Source organism: Anticarsia gemmatalis, chromosome W (assembly GCF_050436995.1).
Source record: "Anticarsia gemmatalis isolate Benzon Research Colony breed Stoneville strain chromosome W, ilAntGemm2 primary, whole genome shotgun sequence".
Taxonomy (NCBI): domain Eukaryota; kingdom Metazoa; phylum Arthropoda; class Insecta; order Lepidoptera; family Erebidae; genus Anticarsia; species Anticarsia gemmatalis.
The window spans coordinates 4,064,121-4,081,660 of NC_134775.1; the positions used below are offsets into that span (position 1 = coordinate 4,064,121).

General features: G+C 52.1%; 1 protein-coding gene across 1 annotated transcript; it reads left to right on the forward strand.

Moving 5' to 3' along the window:
- Positions 1 to 7,598: 7,598 nt before the first annotated feature.
- LOC142986021 (uncharacterized) lies at positions 7,599 to 8,513 on the forward strand. The gene is made up of 2 exons (XM_076134255.1): positions 7,599 to 8,222; positions 8,302 to 8,513. The coding sequence occupies exons 1-2, from the start codon at positions 7,634 to 7,636 to the stop codon at positions 8,391 to 8,393; spliced, it is 681 nt and encodes a 226-aa protein (XP_075990370.1). The 5' UTR covers positions 7,599 to 7,633; the 3' UTR covers positions 8,394 to 8,513.
- The last annotated feature ends 9,027 nt before the right edge of the window (positions 8,514 to 17,540 follow it).

Consider the following 17,540-nt stretch of genomic DNA (forward strand, 5'->3'; position numbering starts at 1 on the left):
GAGTGCCGCCCGCGCCCGCGCACCCCGCGCGCTCCGCTAACCACCCCGCCGCCGCCGCGAAACCGACCGCGCGCCAAGCGTGCGCACCGCCCGCCGCAGCGCGCGCCGCCGCCGCACCGCGCGCCGAAGCCGCGCCGCGCGCTCCCACACCGCCCGTGTCGCCGCAGCCAGCACGCTCATACCGAGCTGTGTTGGCGTGCTCGGCCCGACCTGCCGGACCGACCGCCGACGCGACTACCGATAGAGACGCAGCCTCCGGGACGACTACGGCTACTGCAGATGCCTCCAGCAGCACGCCGCCCCAGCCGCCAAACAAGGATTTTAGCAGGAAACTCCGCTACCCTCCGCTGGTAGTAGAGCACCTGCCGAACTGGGCCCACCAGGGCAGAGCCGCAAATGCCCGCCCATTCGGCAAGGGCATTAGATTTACGCCGACGGAGGACCACGAGTACCGCCTAATCCAGCGGTACCTCACTGAGTTGGAGAAGAGTGAGCGGGTGTCGTGGTTCTCCTACTCACTGCCAGCGGAGAGGAGCCGTAAGATAGCCATCCGGGGGCTACCCTCCAATGCCACCCCCGACGAGGTCGAGGAGGAGCTCCGCGCTCTAGGGTACGAGCCCGAATATGTTAAAAACATACGGGCTCGTGGCGACCGACCCGGGTGCATCCTCTTCGCCATATTGAAGAGGACCAAGGACCTGACGCCGGGGATTTTCAACGTCGACGAGATGCTCGGCATCCCCGGCGTCAAGATAGAGGTCTGGCGGGGTAAGAGAAGACCCGCCCAATGCCACCGCTGCCAACAGTTCAGGCATTCCTCTCACCAGTGCCACAGGACAATGGCCTGCGTGAGATGCGGCGGTGAGCATCCCGCCCGGGAATGTCCACGTCCAAAGGACGAGCCCGCCACGTGCATTAACTGCGGGGGCGAACACCCCGCAAACAACATCAAGTGTCCCGTGTTCCGGAAGGAGGCCCGGAACACGAAGGCGGGCACGGTCGCCATCAGTGGGAACTCGCGCCGGCAACAAGCTGCCACCGAGAGGCCAACGATTCCCACTGTCAACCCTGACATGGAGCCCCAGGGGGCATCGCTTATGGCAGCAGCGAATGCTCCCACAGAGCGCGGAGAACCCGGACCCTCCTCAAAAAGGGGGCGGAGAAAGCGGAGGCGCGGAAGGAAGTCCCGCCCCGCGACAGATGCAGACTCCAAGGCACCGGAAGAGGTGCCAACACCACAGGGCGGCCAAAAAGTGTCGCCGCCGCAACCCACTGTTGTTGCGACCAAAGGCGCAGGGCCAAACCAAGCCGTCAAGATTGCGCCTGCCCACAAAGTCGCAACAACGACTAGAAGGAAGGCGGATCACTCCGCGGCAGGGACAGAGATCCCCGCGGCGACACCCTCCACGAAACCACGGAGAGACGAGAGCGGCAAACCTCTTGACGACGCCGCCATCGAGACCGCGCTGGAGGTGCTCCAGGACGTCCTCCTCGCACTGAGAGCGGGGAGCGACACCTCCAGCATTAAACAGGTGATCCTGAGGGGCATGACGCGTCTATGCGCCCTATGCATAAGCCCCTGAGGATCATCCACTGGAATGCCCGTGGCCTCGTGGGAAAGGCCGCCCTCCTCCGCCCCCTGCTGCAGGAACAGGACATTGACGTGGCGCTGATAAGTGAGACATGCCTGGGCCCTGCAGACAAAATTAAGTTCCCGGGATACCTCACTTATCGGAAAGACGAGACGTCTCCGTGCTTCAGGTGCTACCGCGGCCTGGCAGTTCTGCTGAAGCGCAGAGTCGTACACCAGCAGCTTCCCTTGAGACCCTTCAACACCATATACACGCTGGGTGTTGAACTTCACCACGGTGGCGCTCATCTACAATTGTTCGCCGCCTATCGCCCGCCCGGCCCCGTTCTCAACGTGGCCGACATCGGCGACCTAATGAGCACCACCGCACCGGTCGTCATCGCAGGCGACCTAAACGCCAAACACCCAGCGTGGAACTGCGCCACCAGAAACAGGGCAGGTGTACGACTCCACGACATTACCCGGACAGCGTGAACCTTACCCCCGACGTACTAGACATCCTGGTCCACAACGCCGCCATGAACTGCCAAATCACTCAGCAGGTGCTTGACGACGAGCTACAATCGGACCATCAGCCTGTACTCGTCGTCATTGAGCAGCACCCCACACGTCTCGCCCCCCAAGCGCCACGTCCCAAACCGGACTGGACCAAATTCCAGGAACGACTGGAGACGATCACGCCGACTCGGCCGACCAATACCGCCGCCGATGTTGAGCTACTGGCCACGGACATAACTGCCGCTGTAAAGAGCGCCCTCGAAGCGGCGACGAACACGCACTCCACCCAGGGGCGTAGATACACCCCCCTGCCGGCTCACATTAGAAGCCTCATCGTCGCCAAGAGACGACTGCGAAAACAGTGGCAGTTCACGCGCTGTCCAGCGCAGAAAACAGAGCTCAACCGGCTAGCGGACAGAGTAAAGGCCGAGCTTAAACTCCACACCGCCGAGAGCTGGGAGCACACCATCACCGAGGCCGCCGACGACTGGTCCTCGATGCACCGACTCTGCCGCCGACTCACCAACACCCCAGCTCCGGTGCGTCCACTGCTCCACAGCGACGGGGCCCCCAGGTACCGAGCAGAAGACCGAGCGACCATCTTCGCCGACCACCTGGAGCGTCAATTCTCCCCGAACCCAACTGCTGACACGGAACACGTCGCAGCAGTCGAGCAACACCTTCGAGACTACTTCGCCACGCCGATAGCCTCAGAAGAAGACCCACTCTACTTCTCCCCGGCCATGGTACATGGTACTGCGTTGTACGCCACGTACACGGACGACATACCGACCCCAGAGGGGGCCCACCTCGCGCTGAACGCGGACGACGCGGCGTACATGACGACGACGACCGCGTATACTCTGCGATACGCGCCTCGTTCGCAGGAGACGGGGGCCCTCATCACGTCGGGGCGATCTCGCCCCGCATCACGTATGCAATCTCAATCATCACCGCCTCGGCCCTAAACGCAGGGAGTAAGGATCGATAAAGCCTCCCCCCTGGCTGGCGCCTCCTCGTTGGGCCTCCTATGGGGCAACCATGGGTCTCACCCGACGCGGGGGCGACCGCCGGGAGGAGTGAAGCTCGATCCCCAAACCTCGCGACCAGGGCCGTAGGCACTCGTCCACCATGGGGGAAATTCCCCCCACACCCAAACACCCGCCCCTAAGTTTAGGGGCGGCGAACAAAACACCCCAACAAGGGGACCTACCAGGTCCCGATGTTGGCTCCACGTGTCCCGTAAGGGGCACTGTGAAGACTTCGACATGAACGGCAGTCGGATCGGCACGCTCCGAGTGAACGCTCTGCATCGACTTAGGTCGGTCTCGCATAACTCGCCGCTTGCTGCATCGTGACTCCGGTCAAGTACTGTAGGTTAGTTGTGTTGGCTTCGTTAGCGGACCGCACACCAAGCTTACTTTACAAGACCAGTAGGGCTAAACTCCGAATATTATTGTTGAACTTTTCTTAGAAGTATATTGTTAGTTTAGTTAGATTGTCCTTTTTTTTTTGTTGTTTAAGCCAAATAAATATTGTTATTTGCCATTGTGAGTTTGGTCTTAACTCCACACACAAACCCCTCTTACAATTGGCGGCCCAACGTAGGGGCTTATCTCTGTTCTAGTTTGACTTTTTATTTTTATTAGTTTAGTGTTTTTTTTTTCATGTACCCACTATAGTTAGGTTATTAATAGTGTTACTGTGGTAATCTTTAGTGGGGTAATTTAATCGTATAGTTTTGTATTTTAGTTTGTTTTATTTCATAATTTAATCATTGAGTTTTATAACATTTTACCTAGGCGTAGTCGTAGGAATAAGGTAAATATGTCAAACGTCAGCTTCTCTGATGATCAATTTCGTGATCTACTAAAGGTCTTAGCCACTCGAGATAGTTCTAATGCTTCGCATAGGTCAGGTTGTTTCGCAGCATGTACTGCTCGCTTCGACGGGTCGCGTAATACCGCGGTAGTCGAGGCATTTATATCGACTATTAGCACCTACAAGAAGATAGAAGCTATCGATGATGAAAACACCATAGAGGGGCTAACATTGTTGCTGACCGGCGATGCATCCACGTGGTGGTTGGGGGTAAAAGAAAACATTGATGGTTGGCAGGAAGCCGTGTCCTTGATAAGAACGACGTTTGCCCCAAAGAGACCTGCGTATTTGGTATATGAGGAGATTGTCAGCAATAAGCAGAAAATACCCACAAGCACCGAATTGTTTGTTGCCAAGAAGCGAGCACTGATGGCTGAGTTGCCCAAACCTGGTATTACACCATCGCAAGGCTTGGATCTCTTATATACTTCCCTGCATATAAAAATAAGAGACCGAATACCAAGGGATTCCGTAAAATCTTTTGATGAGTTCCTCACAAAGGTACGTCAGATTGAAGAGACTGTCGCTGCATCAGGATACTCTGACATGTTACACACCTCTACAGGCAAACGATCACGATGTGCTTTTTGCCGTGCCTTTGGCCACAATGAAGAGGAGTGCCGCAAGAAAAGCAAGACCCAAGCCGCAACTATAGATACAGCGACCCCAGCAAAACCCAGACCGACACTGAGTAGCAAGATTACTTGTTATGGTTGCGGTGAGCCCGGCGTGGTCAGAAGTAAATGCCAAAAATGCAACAAAAATAAAGTTGGCGCGGTGGAAGTTGGATTTTATGCACTCAGTTTAGCCGTAGCGTCTGCATCGCGACTAAGACCAACTGTGAAAGTATCTATTGCTGGTGTCAACGGTCAAGCTCACATTGATTCTGGAGCCAAATTGAGTGTGGCATCGACTTCGCTGCATGAAGTATTGAAGCGCAAAGGGGTTGTCTTTAAAGTTGAAAATGCAACGGTTACCCTTGCAGATGGCTTACGACGAAGACAACCAGTTAGGACGGCTGTGGTACCAGTCACTGTGTGTGGTCGGACCATCCCCACAAATTTTATCGTGTTGCCGGAATCCCACGATAACCGTACACTCTTAGGAGTGGATTTTATTCAAGATGCGGGCATTGTTTTGAATCTTCCGCAATTATTGTTCCACTTTTTGGATGAACCAAATAGAAAATATGATCTATACAATGAGGAGGAATGTGATGCATCCATGTCCATGGTGCAAACGGAGCCTGAGAAGACCGAGTCCGTGATTTCTAGGTTAGCCAAAATCACATCATTGGAGCCAATGATCAGCCCGATGCTTATGACTCCGTCGCCACATTCGCCGGTCTTCAACGAGAACGAGATGGTTGACTCGTATGGACCGCCTCCATTAATAGAGTTTGAGACGCCGCCAGCCTCCCCATCGCGAGAAGAACCCAGGTTTACCGGCTACTCTCCGAGATTCGTCGGGTCATTGTTCCGCGATGCGCAATCAGCTGTGAACAGCGCTGAGGTGACCCTCTCACCACACAGCAAGCAATTGTTTGGTGCTTCTGTTGATATTGCCATGGTTGCAGTAGATGCTACGGAAACAACGACTGCTGAGGAAGTTACGCAACTGAATAGCATACTGGAACGTAATGCTGCCGTATTTAGTGGGACTGGAGAACCAGCAAGCTTAGTGGAGCATAACATAGACACAGGAAATCACCAACCAATTGCTGTACCTCCATATCGTATGTCTCCGCAGCGTAAAGAAATTCTACGTAAAGAGGTTAGCCAGATGCTGGAAGAGGGCATTATCACGCCATCGAAATCCCCATGGGCAGCACCTGTTGTAATGGTCCCCAAGAAGAATGGCGATATAAGGGTCTGTATAGACTATCGTCAGTTAAACAACATAACTGTAGCTGACGCTTATCCCTTGCCTAGAATAGACGACTTGCTACATGAGGCAAAACCAACGCCTTACATGTCAACCCTGGACCTCAGAGCAGGATACTGGCAAATCAAAGTACGTGATCAAGATCAAGAAAAGACGGCGTTTGTCACACCGTTTGGTTTATACCAATTTAAACGAATGCCGTTTGGATTGCGTAATGCACCGGCAACGTTCCAGCGTTTTATCGACAGACTAAAGCTGCAACTAGACGGTGTAAAGCTGCTCGCATACTTAGATGATCTCATCCTATTATCTCCAACATTTGAGCGACACCTCCACGACCTGGATAAGGTTTTACAACTTCTTCAGAAGAACAATGTTGTCGTTAATAAGCAAAAGTGTCGGTTTTGCGAGGAGCAACTTTCCTATCTGGGACACATTATTACAAAAACAGGTTTGCGTACAGATCCTGCAAAGATATCAGCTATACTTGATATACCAGCGCCGCAGAATGTTAAACAGGTACAATCATTTCTTCAGACTTGTTCCTGGTACCGTCGGTTTGTACCAAACTTCGCAAAAATTACAGAACCACTGACCCGCTTAACGAAAAAGAACGCACCGTGGGAGTGGGGACCTTATGAAGAAGATGCATTTAATGAACTGAAACGTCGCCTAACCAGTGCACCAGTCCTACGTCAAGCAGATATGAGTAGACCATATATCATTAAAACGGACGCCAGCAATTATGCCATAGGCGCTGTTTTGGTGCAGGGGGAGGGCACAGACGAGCATCCCGTGGAATATGCCAGTCGTTTACTGACTAAAGCAGAGAGGAACTATTCCACTACAGAGCGAGAGGCTTTAGCAGTCATATGGGCTGTATCGAAGTTTAGAGGTTACATCGAAGGATCTTCTGTAGTAATAGCCACCGACCATCAAGCACTGAAATGGTTAATGTCTATCAAAACTCCTACGGGTCGACTTGCCAGATGGGCGTTGCAACTCCAACCATACAATATATCTGTTGAATACATTCCAGGCAAAACAAATGTAATTGCTGATGCCCTGTCAAGACCTCCGTGTACTGAAATCCACGAGAATCATGGCATATGCGTTGTATCCGTAGATATGCCTCGACGTTCCGCAGCTGAAATACGACAAGAACAGTTAAAAGACATCCATTTGAAGACAATCATTGACGCACTGGAAAAACCAGTCCGAGATGAAGATGCTGTGTATTGGTCAAATAAAGGTTACATTGTGAACAGTGGAATGCTCCATCGCTATATAGAAGACAGTAACAATGATAGCGCTCAGTTGGTCATACCTCAGCATGAAACCATTAACATACTTACACGGTATCATGATGATCCAACTGCTGGTCATTATGGGGCTGACAAAACCTTTCGTAGGATAGCCAGTAGATATTACTGGAAAGAAATGCGGAAAGAAATCGAAAACCACGTCAAGGATTGCATCAAATGCCAACGCTATAAACCTAGTAACTTGAAGCCAGCGGGATTATTACAGACGACGGCAACGAATCAAAGATTTGAAACATTAGCATTCGCTTTATTTGGACCTCTTCCCACAACACCAGATAACAAGACTTGGATCTTTATTGTGGAAGATGTTGCTTCACGATGGGTTGAATTATTTGCTTTAGAACAAGCTACAGCCGAAGCTTGTGCAACTGTTCTACTGAATGAAGATTTTTTGCGGTACGGCGTCCCACGAAGATTATTAAGTGACAATGGAACCCAATTTGTTAGCTCGGTAATGCAGAAACTTTCTTACTGTCTGGACATTCAACATGCCTTTACGCCGGTTTATCATCCTGAAGCAAACCCAGTTGAAAGAAGAAATCGAGACCTGAAAACACAACTCGCTATTTTTGTGGAAGGTGATCATCGCTCCTGGGCCGAGAGGCTTCCAAGCATTAGATATGCCGAAAACACATCGAACTGTCTAAGCACTGGATACTCCCCAGCATATCTTACCTTTGGCAGAGAATTGAGAACATACGATGACGTAAAACATGACCTTCGTCAGATCGTCTTATCGGAAAATTTTATACCCGAAATAACCCCTAAACTTATTCTATTAGCAGACACTATGAAGAGAGCCAGAGAAGTGCAAGAGTATAAAGAAGAAACAAGAAAGAAGACGACAGATAAACACCGACGTCCTGCTCCTGCCTACCAACCGGGTGATTTCGTCATGGTCGCAGCCAATGTCCTGAGCAACGCAGCTCGCTATCATACGGCGAAGCTGGCACCACGTCGCGACGGGCCTTACACCATCCTGCGACGACACGGGCCGTGCTCTTACGAAGTGGCCCATCCGTCAGAGCCTAAAAGCTGTTTGGGTATATATCACTCCTCCGCGCTGAGCCCATATCAAGGCTCAGCTCAAACTTTACCTAATCCTGAACGAGCCTTGCGCAGACGCGGCAGACCAAGAAAGCAACAGGCGGTTCCCGAGTCAGCAACTGGTCTCCTCGCCGGGACGTCTTCGGGACCAGAGGGGGAGAATGTAACGCGTCAAACGAAACGACGCGCACACATCACTCCTGCGCCGGCAGACTTAGCGAGCGCGACCCCACCACAGCGTCCCCGGCCGCGCCGTGGCCGCGCGCGCTTATAAAAGTCACCGCAGAGACTGTGAACGGCAGTGGAGCGCCTCGGACCGTCGAGGCGAGCACACGTATTGTTTCTCGCCGCGTCGCGCCGCCCGGACTCCACTTACTCGCGCACGGTCACTGCCGCGGTGTCCGCGGTGACGTCTGTATTCGACGCCACCGTGTACACCGAGGCCGCCCGTGTGCGAGCCTGTGCTTCCCAAGGATTTTTATCGCCGTTGGGGTCGCGGCCACTCCAAAGACAGACCACCACACCTCATCATGGATCCGGACCAGGAGGTCCGCGATCCTGCACCGGCTGCACAATGCAGCCCAACCGCCAAGACCGGCAGCCCGGGGTCTTCCCGCAGGACGCCGGAGGAGTCCACGCGCCCTACATCGCCGCGTGTGAACCCCGTAGCCGCGCCGCGCGCTCCCACACCGCCCGTGTCGCCGCAGCCAGCACGCTCATACCGAGCTGTGTTGGCGTGCTCGGCCCGACCTGCCGGACCGACCGCCGACGCGACTACCGATCGAGACGCAGCCTCCAGGACGACTACGGCTACTGCAGATGCCTCCAGCAGCACGCCGCCCCAGCCGCCAAACAAGGATTTTAGCAGGAAACTCCGCTACCCTCCGCTGGTAGTAGAGCACCTGCCGAACTGGGCCCACCACCTGAAGGAGCTCAAGGCGCGCCTGGGCAGAGCCGCAAATGCCCGCCCATTCGGCAAGGGCATTAGATTTACGCCGACGGAGGACCACGAGTACCGCCTAATCCAGCGGTACCTCACTGAGTTGGAGAAGAGTGAGCGGGTGTCGTGGTTCTCCTACTCACTGCCAGCGGAGAGGAGCCTAAAGATAGTCGCGCAAGCGTAGTCGTTGCCTTCGCTTGTGTTATCGGTTGCTGCGCGGCCAGTGCGCAATAAACAAAATGACTAGTACAGTGAAGTGTATATCGTGTAACATCGTTATAGATGAGCTTTTAGCTTATGTACAAAACAAAGTGTCAATCGCCGATGAGGCTAGCTTGGTACAAATATGTGCTTCGACTTTTTCAAGCGAACAAATTCAAAAGTCAAAGTCGTTACTGATTGAATCGCTATCGTCTGAGGTGCGTAGTACTGCTCGTAAAGGGAAAGGTAAAGAGAATCGGGTGTTATACGACGTCATAGCGATTTTCAAGACCACCGATCCGGATGTGCTTCCGGTGTTTGTAGCCCGTGATCTTGAAAAACTGCCACCCATCACCTTCGATCACTTGGATGTCTCAAAGCTTCTGAAGGACATAATTTTAGTGCAGACCGAAATTAATAACGTCAAATCCTCGTATGTGACGCAAAATGAGCTACAAAGTTTTAAGGAGGAGCTTGAGCTTAAGTATTTATCGCTGTCAACTACAAATACGAATGTAAACACAAAAGGACAGGCAGAAAGTGATCACGTGAAGGATTGCTGTAGAGGTGAAGAATTAGAGGTTGGCTCTAAATTCGCATCATTCATAGCAGAACCACAAAATCAGAGTTCAAATATTTCTATGAATGTTGATGAGGGTACTTTCGAAAATCATACGCAAACAACAGCGAGCCGTTGTGATTCGAATGAAACAGGCCGGGCCGATGCGTCATCGGTACCGTTATCGGCGGCAGCGAGTGCGTCGAGCGAACAGCTGAGTGTAACGATGAGTCACGCGTTGCAGTCGTATGCAAGTGTAGCGGCGGCGAAGGCGAAGGTGAATGATGGTTTTACACTGTTAAAGAATAGAAGCCAGGTGAGAAAAGAAAGATTTAAAGGACTATGTGGTAGTTCTGTAATGGAATCTGACGATAAGTTCAGGTCGGCAGACCGAAAAACACCCATTTTCATCACGAATATCCACAAAGACACATTGGAATCAGATATAACCAGTTATATACGCAAAAAAACTGGCGAAAAAGTTAGTCTTGAGAAGATCATAATTAAGAGGGAATGTGAATACAAGGCGTACAAATTCTTTGTGTCTCAAAGTAAGCTGAACATTTTCTTGGACTCCAATTTGTGGCCACAGGGAATTATATTTCGACGCTTTTTTAATTACAAGAGAAGACATATTACGTCTGTTGAAACAAACAACGGCCTACAAAACATAAATAATGTCTAGTTCCGACAAAAGTTACAAATTTGTGAGTTTTAATTGTAAGGGTGTCAAGCGTTCTATACAAAGTATACGTGAGTTATGTAATAAATACGATATAATTGCACTACAAGAAACATGGCTTCAGCCTGAAGAAATATCGTTTCTAAATACTATAAGTGACGAGTTTAGCTGTACGGGAGTATCGGCTATGGACACCTCAGAGGGTATGATACGAGGTAGACCGTATGGTGGAGTGGCACTGCTGTGGAGAAGACAGGTTTTTCATAACGTCGTTGTAATTCAGTGCGGTAACCCACGTATATGTGCAATAAAAATAGTGATGAAAGAAAAATGTTGTTTAGTGTTAAGTGTCTATATGCCTACGGATTCTGTGTCAAATTTGGTGGACTTTACGGACACGCTAAGCTCGGTGAGTGCCATTATTGACTATAACAGTATAAATGATGTGTACATGTTAGGAGATTATAATGCACACCCATCTGAACCATTCTTTAGAGAACTTGTTGCGTTTTGTAGTGAAGAGAAATGGTCGTGTATTGATACGGACATCTTAGGCGTATCAACGAACGCTTACACTTTTATAAGTGAGGTGTACGGGTCAAAAAGATGGCTAGACCACTGTTTGGTAACTGAATCAGCTGTCAAGTCTATAACAAATGTATATATTTTATATGACGTATTGTGGTCTGACCACTTTCCGTTGGTAGTGGAATGTAATCTTGAGTCTATTATGCCTAAGATATGTATACCAGGCGCTAACGCAAGTAAGGTTGTGTGGGGGGAGAGAAGTCAAAAACAGATAGAATGTTATCAAAAAGAATGTCACGACAAATTGAGACTTATCGACTTCCCACGAGAACTTGAGGCCTGTTGTGATAGAATGTGTTGCGATGATAGTCACAAAATTGTTATTGACAAATTATACTCGGACGTCGTACATGCATTAAAAAGTTCAGCTATGATGGGTCGAGGAAGTGGCAATAAGCGTTCTAGGAGGGTGGTTGTAGGCTGGAACAGACACGTTGCTGAGGCGCATAGGTTGGCGAAGGAAAAATTTTTTCTATGGACATGGAGTGGTAAACCTACTGACGGGCGTGCGTATGAGGAAATGAGTGAGACCAGGAAGGTCTTTAAATCCAGACTTAAATGGTGTCAGGATCATGAGGATCAAATCAAAATGGACATTCTGGCCTCATATCATTCCTCAAATGATTTTCGTAATTTCTGGAAGCACACCAATAAAATGCAAACGAAACCGGGACTCCCGGTGAGCGTCAGCGGCGTGTCTGAACCAGGAGAGATCGCCAATATATTTAGGGATCTCTTTATTGTAAAATCCCCTCTAGGACAATCAACGTCGGTGATCGATGTTGAGACCGGTAAAGAGTTGGGGATCAAATTTAATGCAAAAGATGTTGCTCTCACTATTAATCGCATGACTAAAGGCAAATCTCCGGGTCATGATGGACTCAGCATCGAGCACCTCCGATACGCTGGCCCACACTTACCAAGAGTTCTCGCCATGTTGTACAGCTTCTGTGTGAGCCATAGTTACCTGCCGGCAGAGATGATACGAACGGTAGTTGTACCCATAACTAAAAATAAGACGGGTGACCTCTCGGACCCAGGTAACTATAGGCCCATATCACTGGCTACGGTAGTGTCGAAAGTGTTTGACGGCATGCTTAATACACAACTGAACAAGTCAGTAAAACTACATGACAACCAGTTCGGGTTTAGACCTGGCCTGTCAACGGAGAGTGCAGTGTTGTGTCTTAAGCAGGCTGTCACGTACTACACACAGCGCGGTACGCCTATTTATGCTTGCTTCCTCGACCTATCAAGGGCTTTTGATCTGGTTTCCTATGACAGGTTATGGAGAAAATTAGAGGAATCTAAGTTACCTATAGAGCTAATTAACACCTTTAAGTTCTGGTATAGAAATCAGATCAATCATGTACGGTGGGCTGGAGCCTTGTCTCATCCGTATGGGTTGGAGTGCGGGGTGAGGCAGGGAGGATTGAGCTCGCCTACGCTCTTCAACCTATACGTGAATGAGCTGATTGACGAGCTCAGTAGCACTAGGGTCGGCTGTTATATTGATGATGTCTGCCTCAACAATATTAGTTATGCAGATGACATGGTGCTGCTTAGTGCGTCTGTCTGTGGTTTACGAAAACTTATTAAGAAATGTGAGGAATACGCGAAGTCACATGGATTGACCTATAATTGTAAGAAGTCAGAGTTAATGGTTTTTGAGTCTGGAGGTAAAAGTCCGAATGTGGTACCGCCTGTAACCCTTAACGGGATGCTATTACAGAGAGTACGTATATTTAAATATCTAGGTCATATATTGACCCCTGATCTTAAAGACGATTCTGACATCGAGCGGGAGCGGAGGGCGCTGTCGGTCAGAGCGAATATGCTGGCTCGTAGGTTCGCACGCTGTTCGCTAGAAGTTAAGATCACGCTTTTCCGCGCTTACTGTACAACCTTTTACACGTGCAGCCTATGGGCTAGATATACTCAAAGGGCGTACAGCGCTCTCCGTGTTCAGTTCAACAACGCGTTTAGGGTTCTGATGGGGCTGCCTCGCTTCTGTAGCGCATCAGGGATGTTTGCGGATGTGCAGGTTAAGTGTTTCTTTGCAACGATGCGTAGAAGATGCGAGTCTCTGATGCGCAGGGTGCGGACCAGCTCCAACAGCATTCTAAGCATGATTGCAAAAAGGATGGACTGTCCTTACCTGGTTCATTGTAGTGCCATTTCACATGGAATGAAGCGACAGTGAGCCAGCCATGTACTTTAATTATGGTATGTACTAATATAGATATTAAGTTTTACTAACAAAAAATGAGTCATTGTTACTTGTAATAAATAATATTCTATTCTATTCTATTCTAAAGATAGCCATCCGGGGGCTACCCTCCAATGCCACCCCCGACGAGGTCGAGGAGGAGCTCCGCGCTCTAGGGTACGAGCCCGAATATGTTAAAAACATACGGGCTCGTGGCGACCGACCCGGGTGCATCCTCTTCGCCATATTGAAGAGGACCAAGGACCTGACGCCGGGGATTTTCAACGTCGACGAGATGCTCGGCATCCCCGGCGTCAAGATAGAGGTCTGGCGGGGTAAGAGAAGACCCGCCCAATGCCACCGCTGCCAACAGTTCAGGCATTCCTCTCACCAGTGCCACAGGACAATGGCCTGCGTGAGATGCGGCGGTGAGCATCCCGCCCGGGAATGTCCACGTCCAAAGGACGAGCCCGCCACGTGCATAAACTGCGGGGGCGAACACCCCGCAAACAACATCAAGTGTCCCGTGTTCCGGAAGGAGGCCCGGAACACGAACGCGGGCACGGTCGCCATCAGTGGGAACTCGCGCCGGCAACAAGCTGCCACCGAGAGGCCAACGATTCCCACTGTCAACCCTGACATGGAGCCCCAGGGGGCATCGCTTATGGCAGCAGCGAATGCTCCCACAGAGCGCGGAGAACCCGGACCCTCCTCAAAAAGGGGGCGGAGAAAGCGGAGGCGCGGAAGGAAGTCCCAAGTCGCAGGCGACCTAAACGCCAAACACCCAGCGTGGAACTGCGCCACCAGAAACAGGGCAGGTGTACGACTCCACGACGACGCTGAAGCGCGGGGGTACACAGTCGCAGGTCCGGAGGTACCCACACATTACCCGGACAGCGTGAACCTTACCCCCGACGTACTAGACATCCTGGTCCACAACGCCGGCATGAACTGCCAAATCACACAGCAGGTGCTTGACGACGAGCTACAATCGGACCATCAGCCTGTACTCGTCGTCATTGAGCAGCACCCCACACGTCTCGCCCCCCAAGCGCCACGTCCCAAACCGGACTGGACCAAATTCCAGGAACGACTGGAGACGACCACGCCGACTCGGCCGACCAATACCGCCGCCGATGTTGAGCTACTGGCCACGGACATAACTGCCGCTGTAAAGAGCGCCCTCGAAGCGGCGACGAACACGCACTCCACCCAGGGGCGTAGATACACCCCCCTGCCGGCTCACATTAGAAGCCTCATCGTCGCCAAGAGACGACTGCGAAAACAGTGGCAGTTCACGCGCTGTCCAGCGCAGAAAACAGAGCTCAACCGGCTAGCGGACAAAGTAAAGGCCGAGCTTAAACTCCACACCGCCGAGAGCTGGGAGCACACCATCACCGAGGCCGCCGACGACTGGTCCTCGATGCACAGACTCTGCCGCCGACTCACCAACACCCCAGCTCCGGTGCGTCCACTGCTCCACAGCGACGGGGCCCCCAGGTACCGAAGAAGAAGACCCACTCTACTTCTCCCCGGCCATGGTACGCAAAGCAATAGCGCGGACCAAGCCCAGGAAGGCCCCGGGCGCGGACGGCATCTCCAACGCAGCGCTGCGTCACCTGCCGCACAAATTCGTGGCAGCGCTGACGCGCCTGTACAACGGCGTCCTGCGCACGGGCACCTTCCCCACAGCTTGGAAGGAGGGCCGCGTTATCATGCTGCCCAAGCCGGGGAAAAACATCCTGAAGCCTGAGAGCTATCGGCCGATCACTCTGCTGCCCACCACCTCGAAGGTGTTCGAACAACTCCTGCTGCGAACCCTGTCACCCCACATCACGCCGAGACCAGAGCAGTTTGGGTTCCGTGCTGAGCACAGCACGACGCTCCAGCTGTCGAGGGTACTGCACCACATCACTGCGGCCCTTAATAAAAGGGAGAGCGCGTGTGCAGTATTCCTCGACATGGAAAAAGCTTTTGACCGGGTCTGGCACGCCGGTCTTCTCTACAAGCTGACCACTCAGACACCGATGCCCCGTCGCCTTATCAAGATAATCCAGTCGTTTCTGGAAAACCGGACTTACCGAGTAGCGGTTGAAGGAGCTCTCTCCCCGCCGAGACCAGCAGCTGCCGGAGTTCCTCAGGGCAGCTGCCTTTCGCCTGCGTTGTACGCCACGTACACGGACGACATACCGACCCCAGAGGGGGCCCACCTCGCGCTGTACGCGATCTCCGCGTCGAGAGCCTGGACGACTTCGTGCGCCGCCTCGCCGCCTCCATGTTCGCGCCTCCATGTACCTGGCCCATATCCGGGACATAGCGCCATGGCACGCGCGGCCACCCGACCGCAAGAGGCTACCACGCGACCTGCTCGCGACCACGCAGGCGGAGGACGTCCCTCCGCGACCAGAGGCCGGCGGCCAAGCCCCAGGTGCGGCCCAGGTGGCCCGCACCCCGGACAACACAACGCCCGCCGCTTCCGCTGCGCCGCACTCACGACCGAGTGCGTCGCACGCAGCGTAGCCATCATCACCCGCTTGTCGCGCTCCCGTTGGGTCGAGCGCGACAGCCCCACCGGACTGACTCACCGTGCACCGGGCTCCCGCCGCCTGCCTCGGCGGTAGAGCCCGGTGCAACACCGACAGGACGCGCCGCGCTCCCTCTAGGTCGAGCGCGGCGCCCACTCATCGACCTGCGCTGGGCCCTCCGCCATCAAGGCGACAAGCCCGGCGCCCTCGCTGCGCGATGCGGCAGCCACGCCCCGCCGCAGTTGCCCCTCTCCGCCTGCGAGGACGACCGCGTATACTCTGCGATACGCGCCTCGTCCGCAGGAAACGGGGGCTCTCATCACGTCGGGGCGGTCTCGCCCCGCATCCTGCATTCAATCCACGCAACACCGCCTCGGTCCTAAACGCAGGGAGTAAGGATCGATAAAGCCTCCCCCCTGGCTGGCGCCCCCTCGTTGGGCCTCCTATGGGGCAACCATAGGTCTCACCCGACGCGGGGGCGACCGCCGGGAGGAGTGAAGCTCGATCCCCAAACCTCGCGACCAGGGCCGTAGGCACTCGTCCACCATGAGGGAAATTCCCCCCCACACCCAAACACCCGCCCCTAAGTTTAGGGGCGGCGAACAAAACACCCCAACAAGGGGACCTACCAGGTCCCGATGTTGGCTCCACGTGTCCCGTAAGGGGCACTGTGAAGACTTCGACATGAACGGCAGTCGGATCGGCACGCTCCGAGTGAACGCTCTGCATCGACTTAGGTCGGTCTCGCATAACTCGCCGCTTGCTGCATCGTGACTCCGGTCAAGTACTGTAGGTTAGTTGTGTTGGCTTCGTTAGCGGACCGCACACCAAGCTTACTTTACAAGACCAGTAGGGCTAAACTCCGAATATTATTGTTGAACTTTTCTTAGAAGTATATTTTTTTTTTTTTTTTTCTTTTTAAAAAAGACAACTCCCGCACTAAGAATTGCTCTTGTGTCGCGGGGACTTTTACAAACATACAAACAACGGACACAAAGCACAACCAGACCCGAAACAATTATTTGTGGATCGCACAAATAATTGCTCCGTGTGGGAATCGAACCCACGACCTCCCGACGCAGTGGTATTGGCGTGGTGACCTAAACCACTGCGCCACGGAGGCAGTCATATTGTTAGTTTAGTTAGATTGTCTTTTTTTTTTTGTTGTTTAAGCCAAATAAATATTGTTATTTGCCATTGTGAGTTTGGTCTTAACTCCACACACAAACCCCTCTTACAATACTAACATATAATTAAATATATACAAAATAATACATATACATACATATTAATTACATAAATGAAAATAACATACAATAAATATACAAAAATAGGTAAATATATGAATACATATAAACTAAGCAAATTGTGACGATTCAGCAACTTTGTTCAGCAATAGATCTTTTACCTTGCTCTTGAACGTAAGACGGTTAGTGGACATCCTGATTTCAAGAGGGAGCGCATTCCATAACAGGACTGATTGGACAGGGAACGAAGAATTGACAAACCCAGAAGTGTGGGAGGGGCAGAGAAGAATAAGATTGCTTGAAGAGCGGAGATTACGATTGTGGTTATCACACAAGTATTGAAAGTAGGGAGTTAGGTAGGCT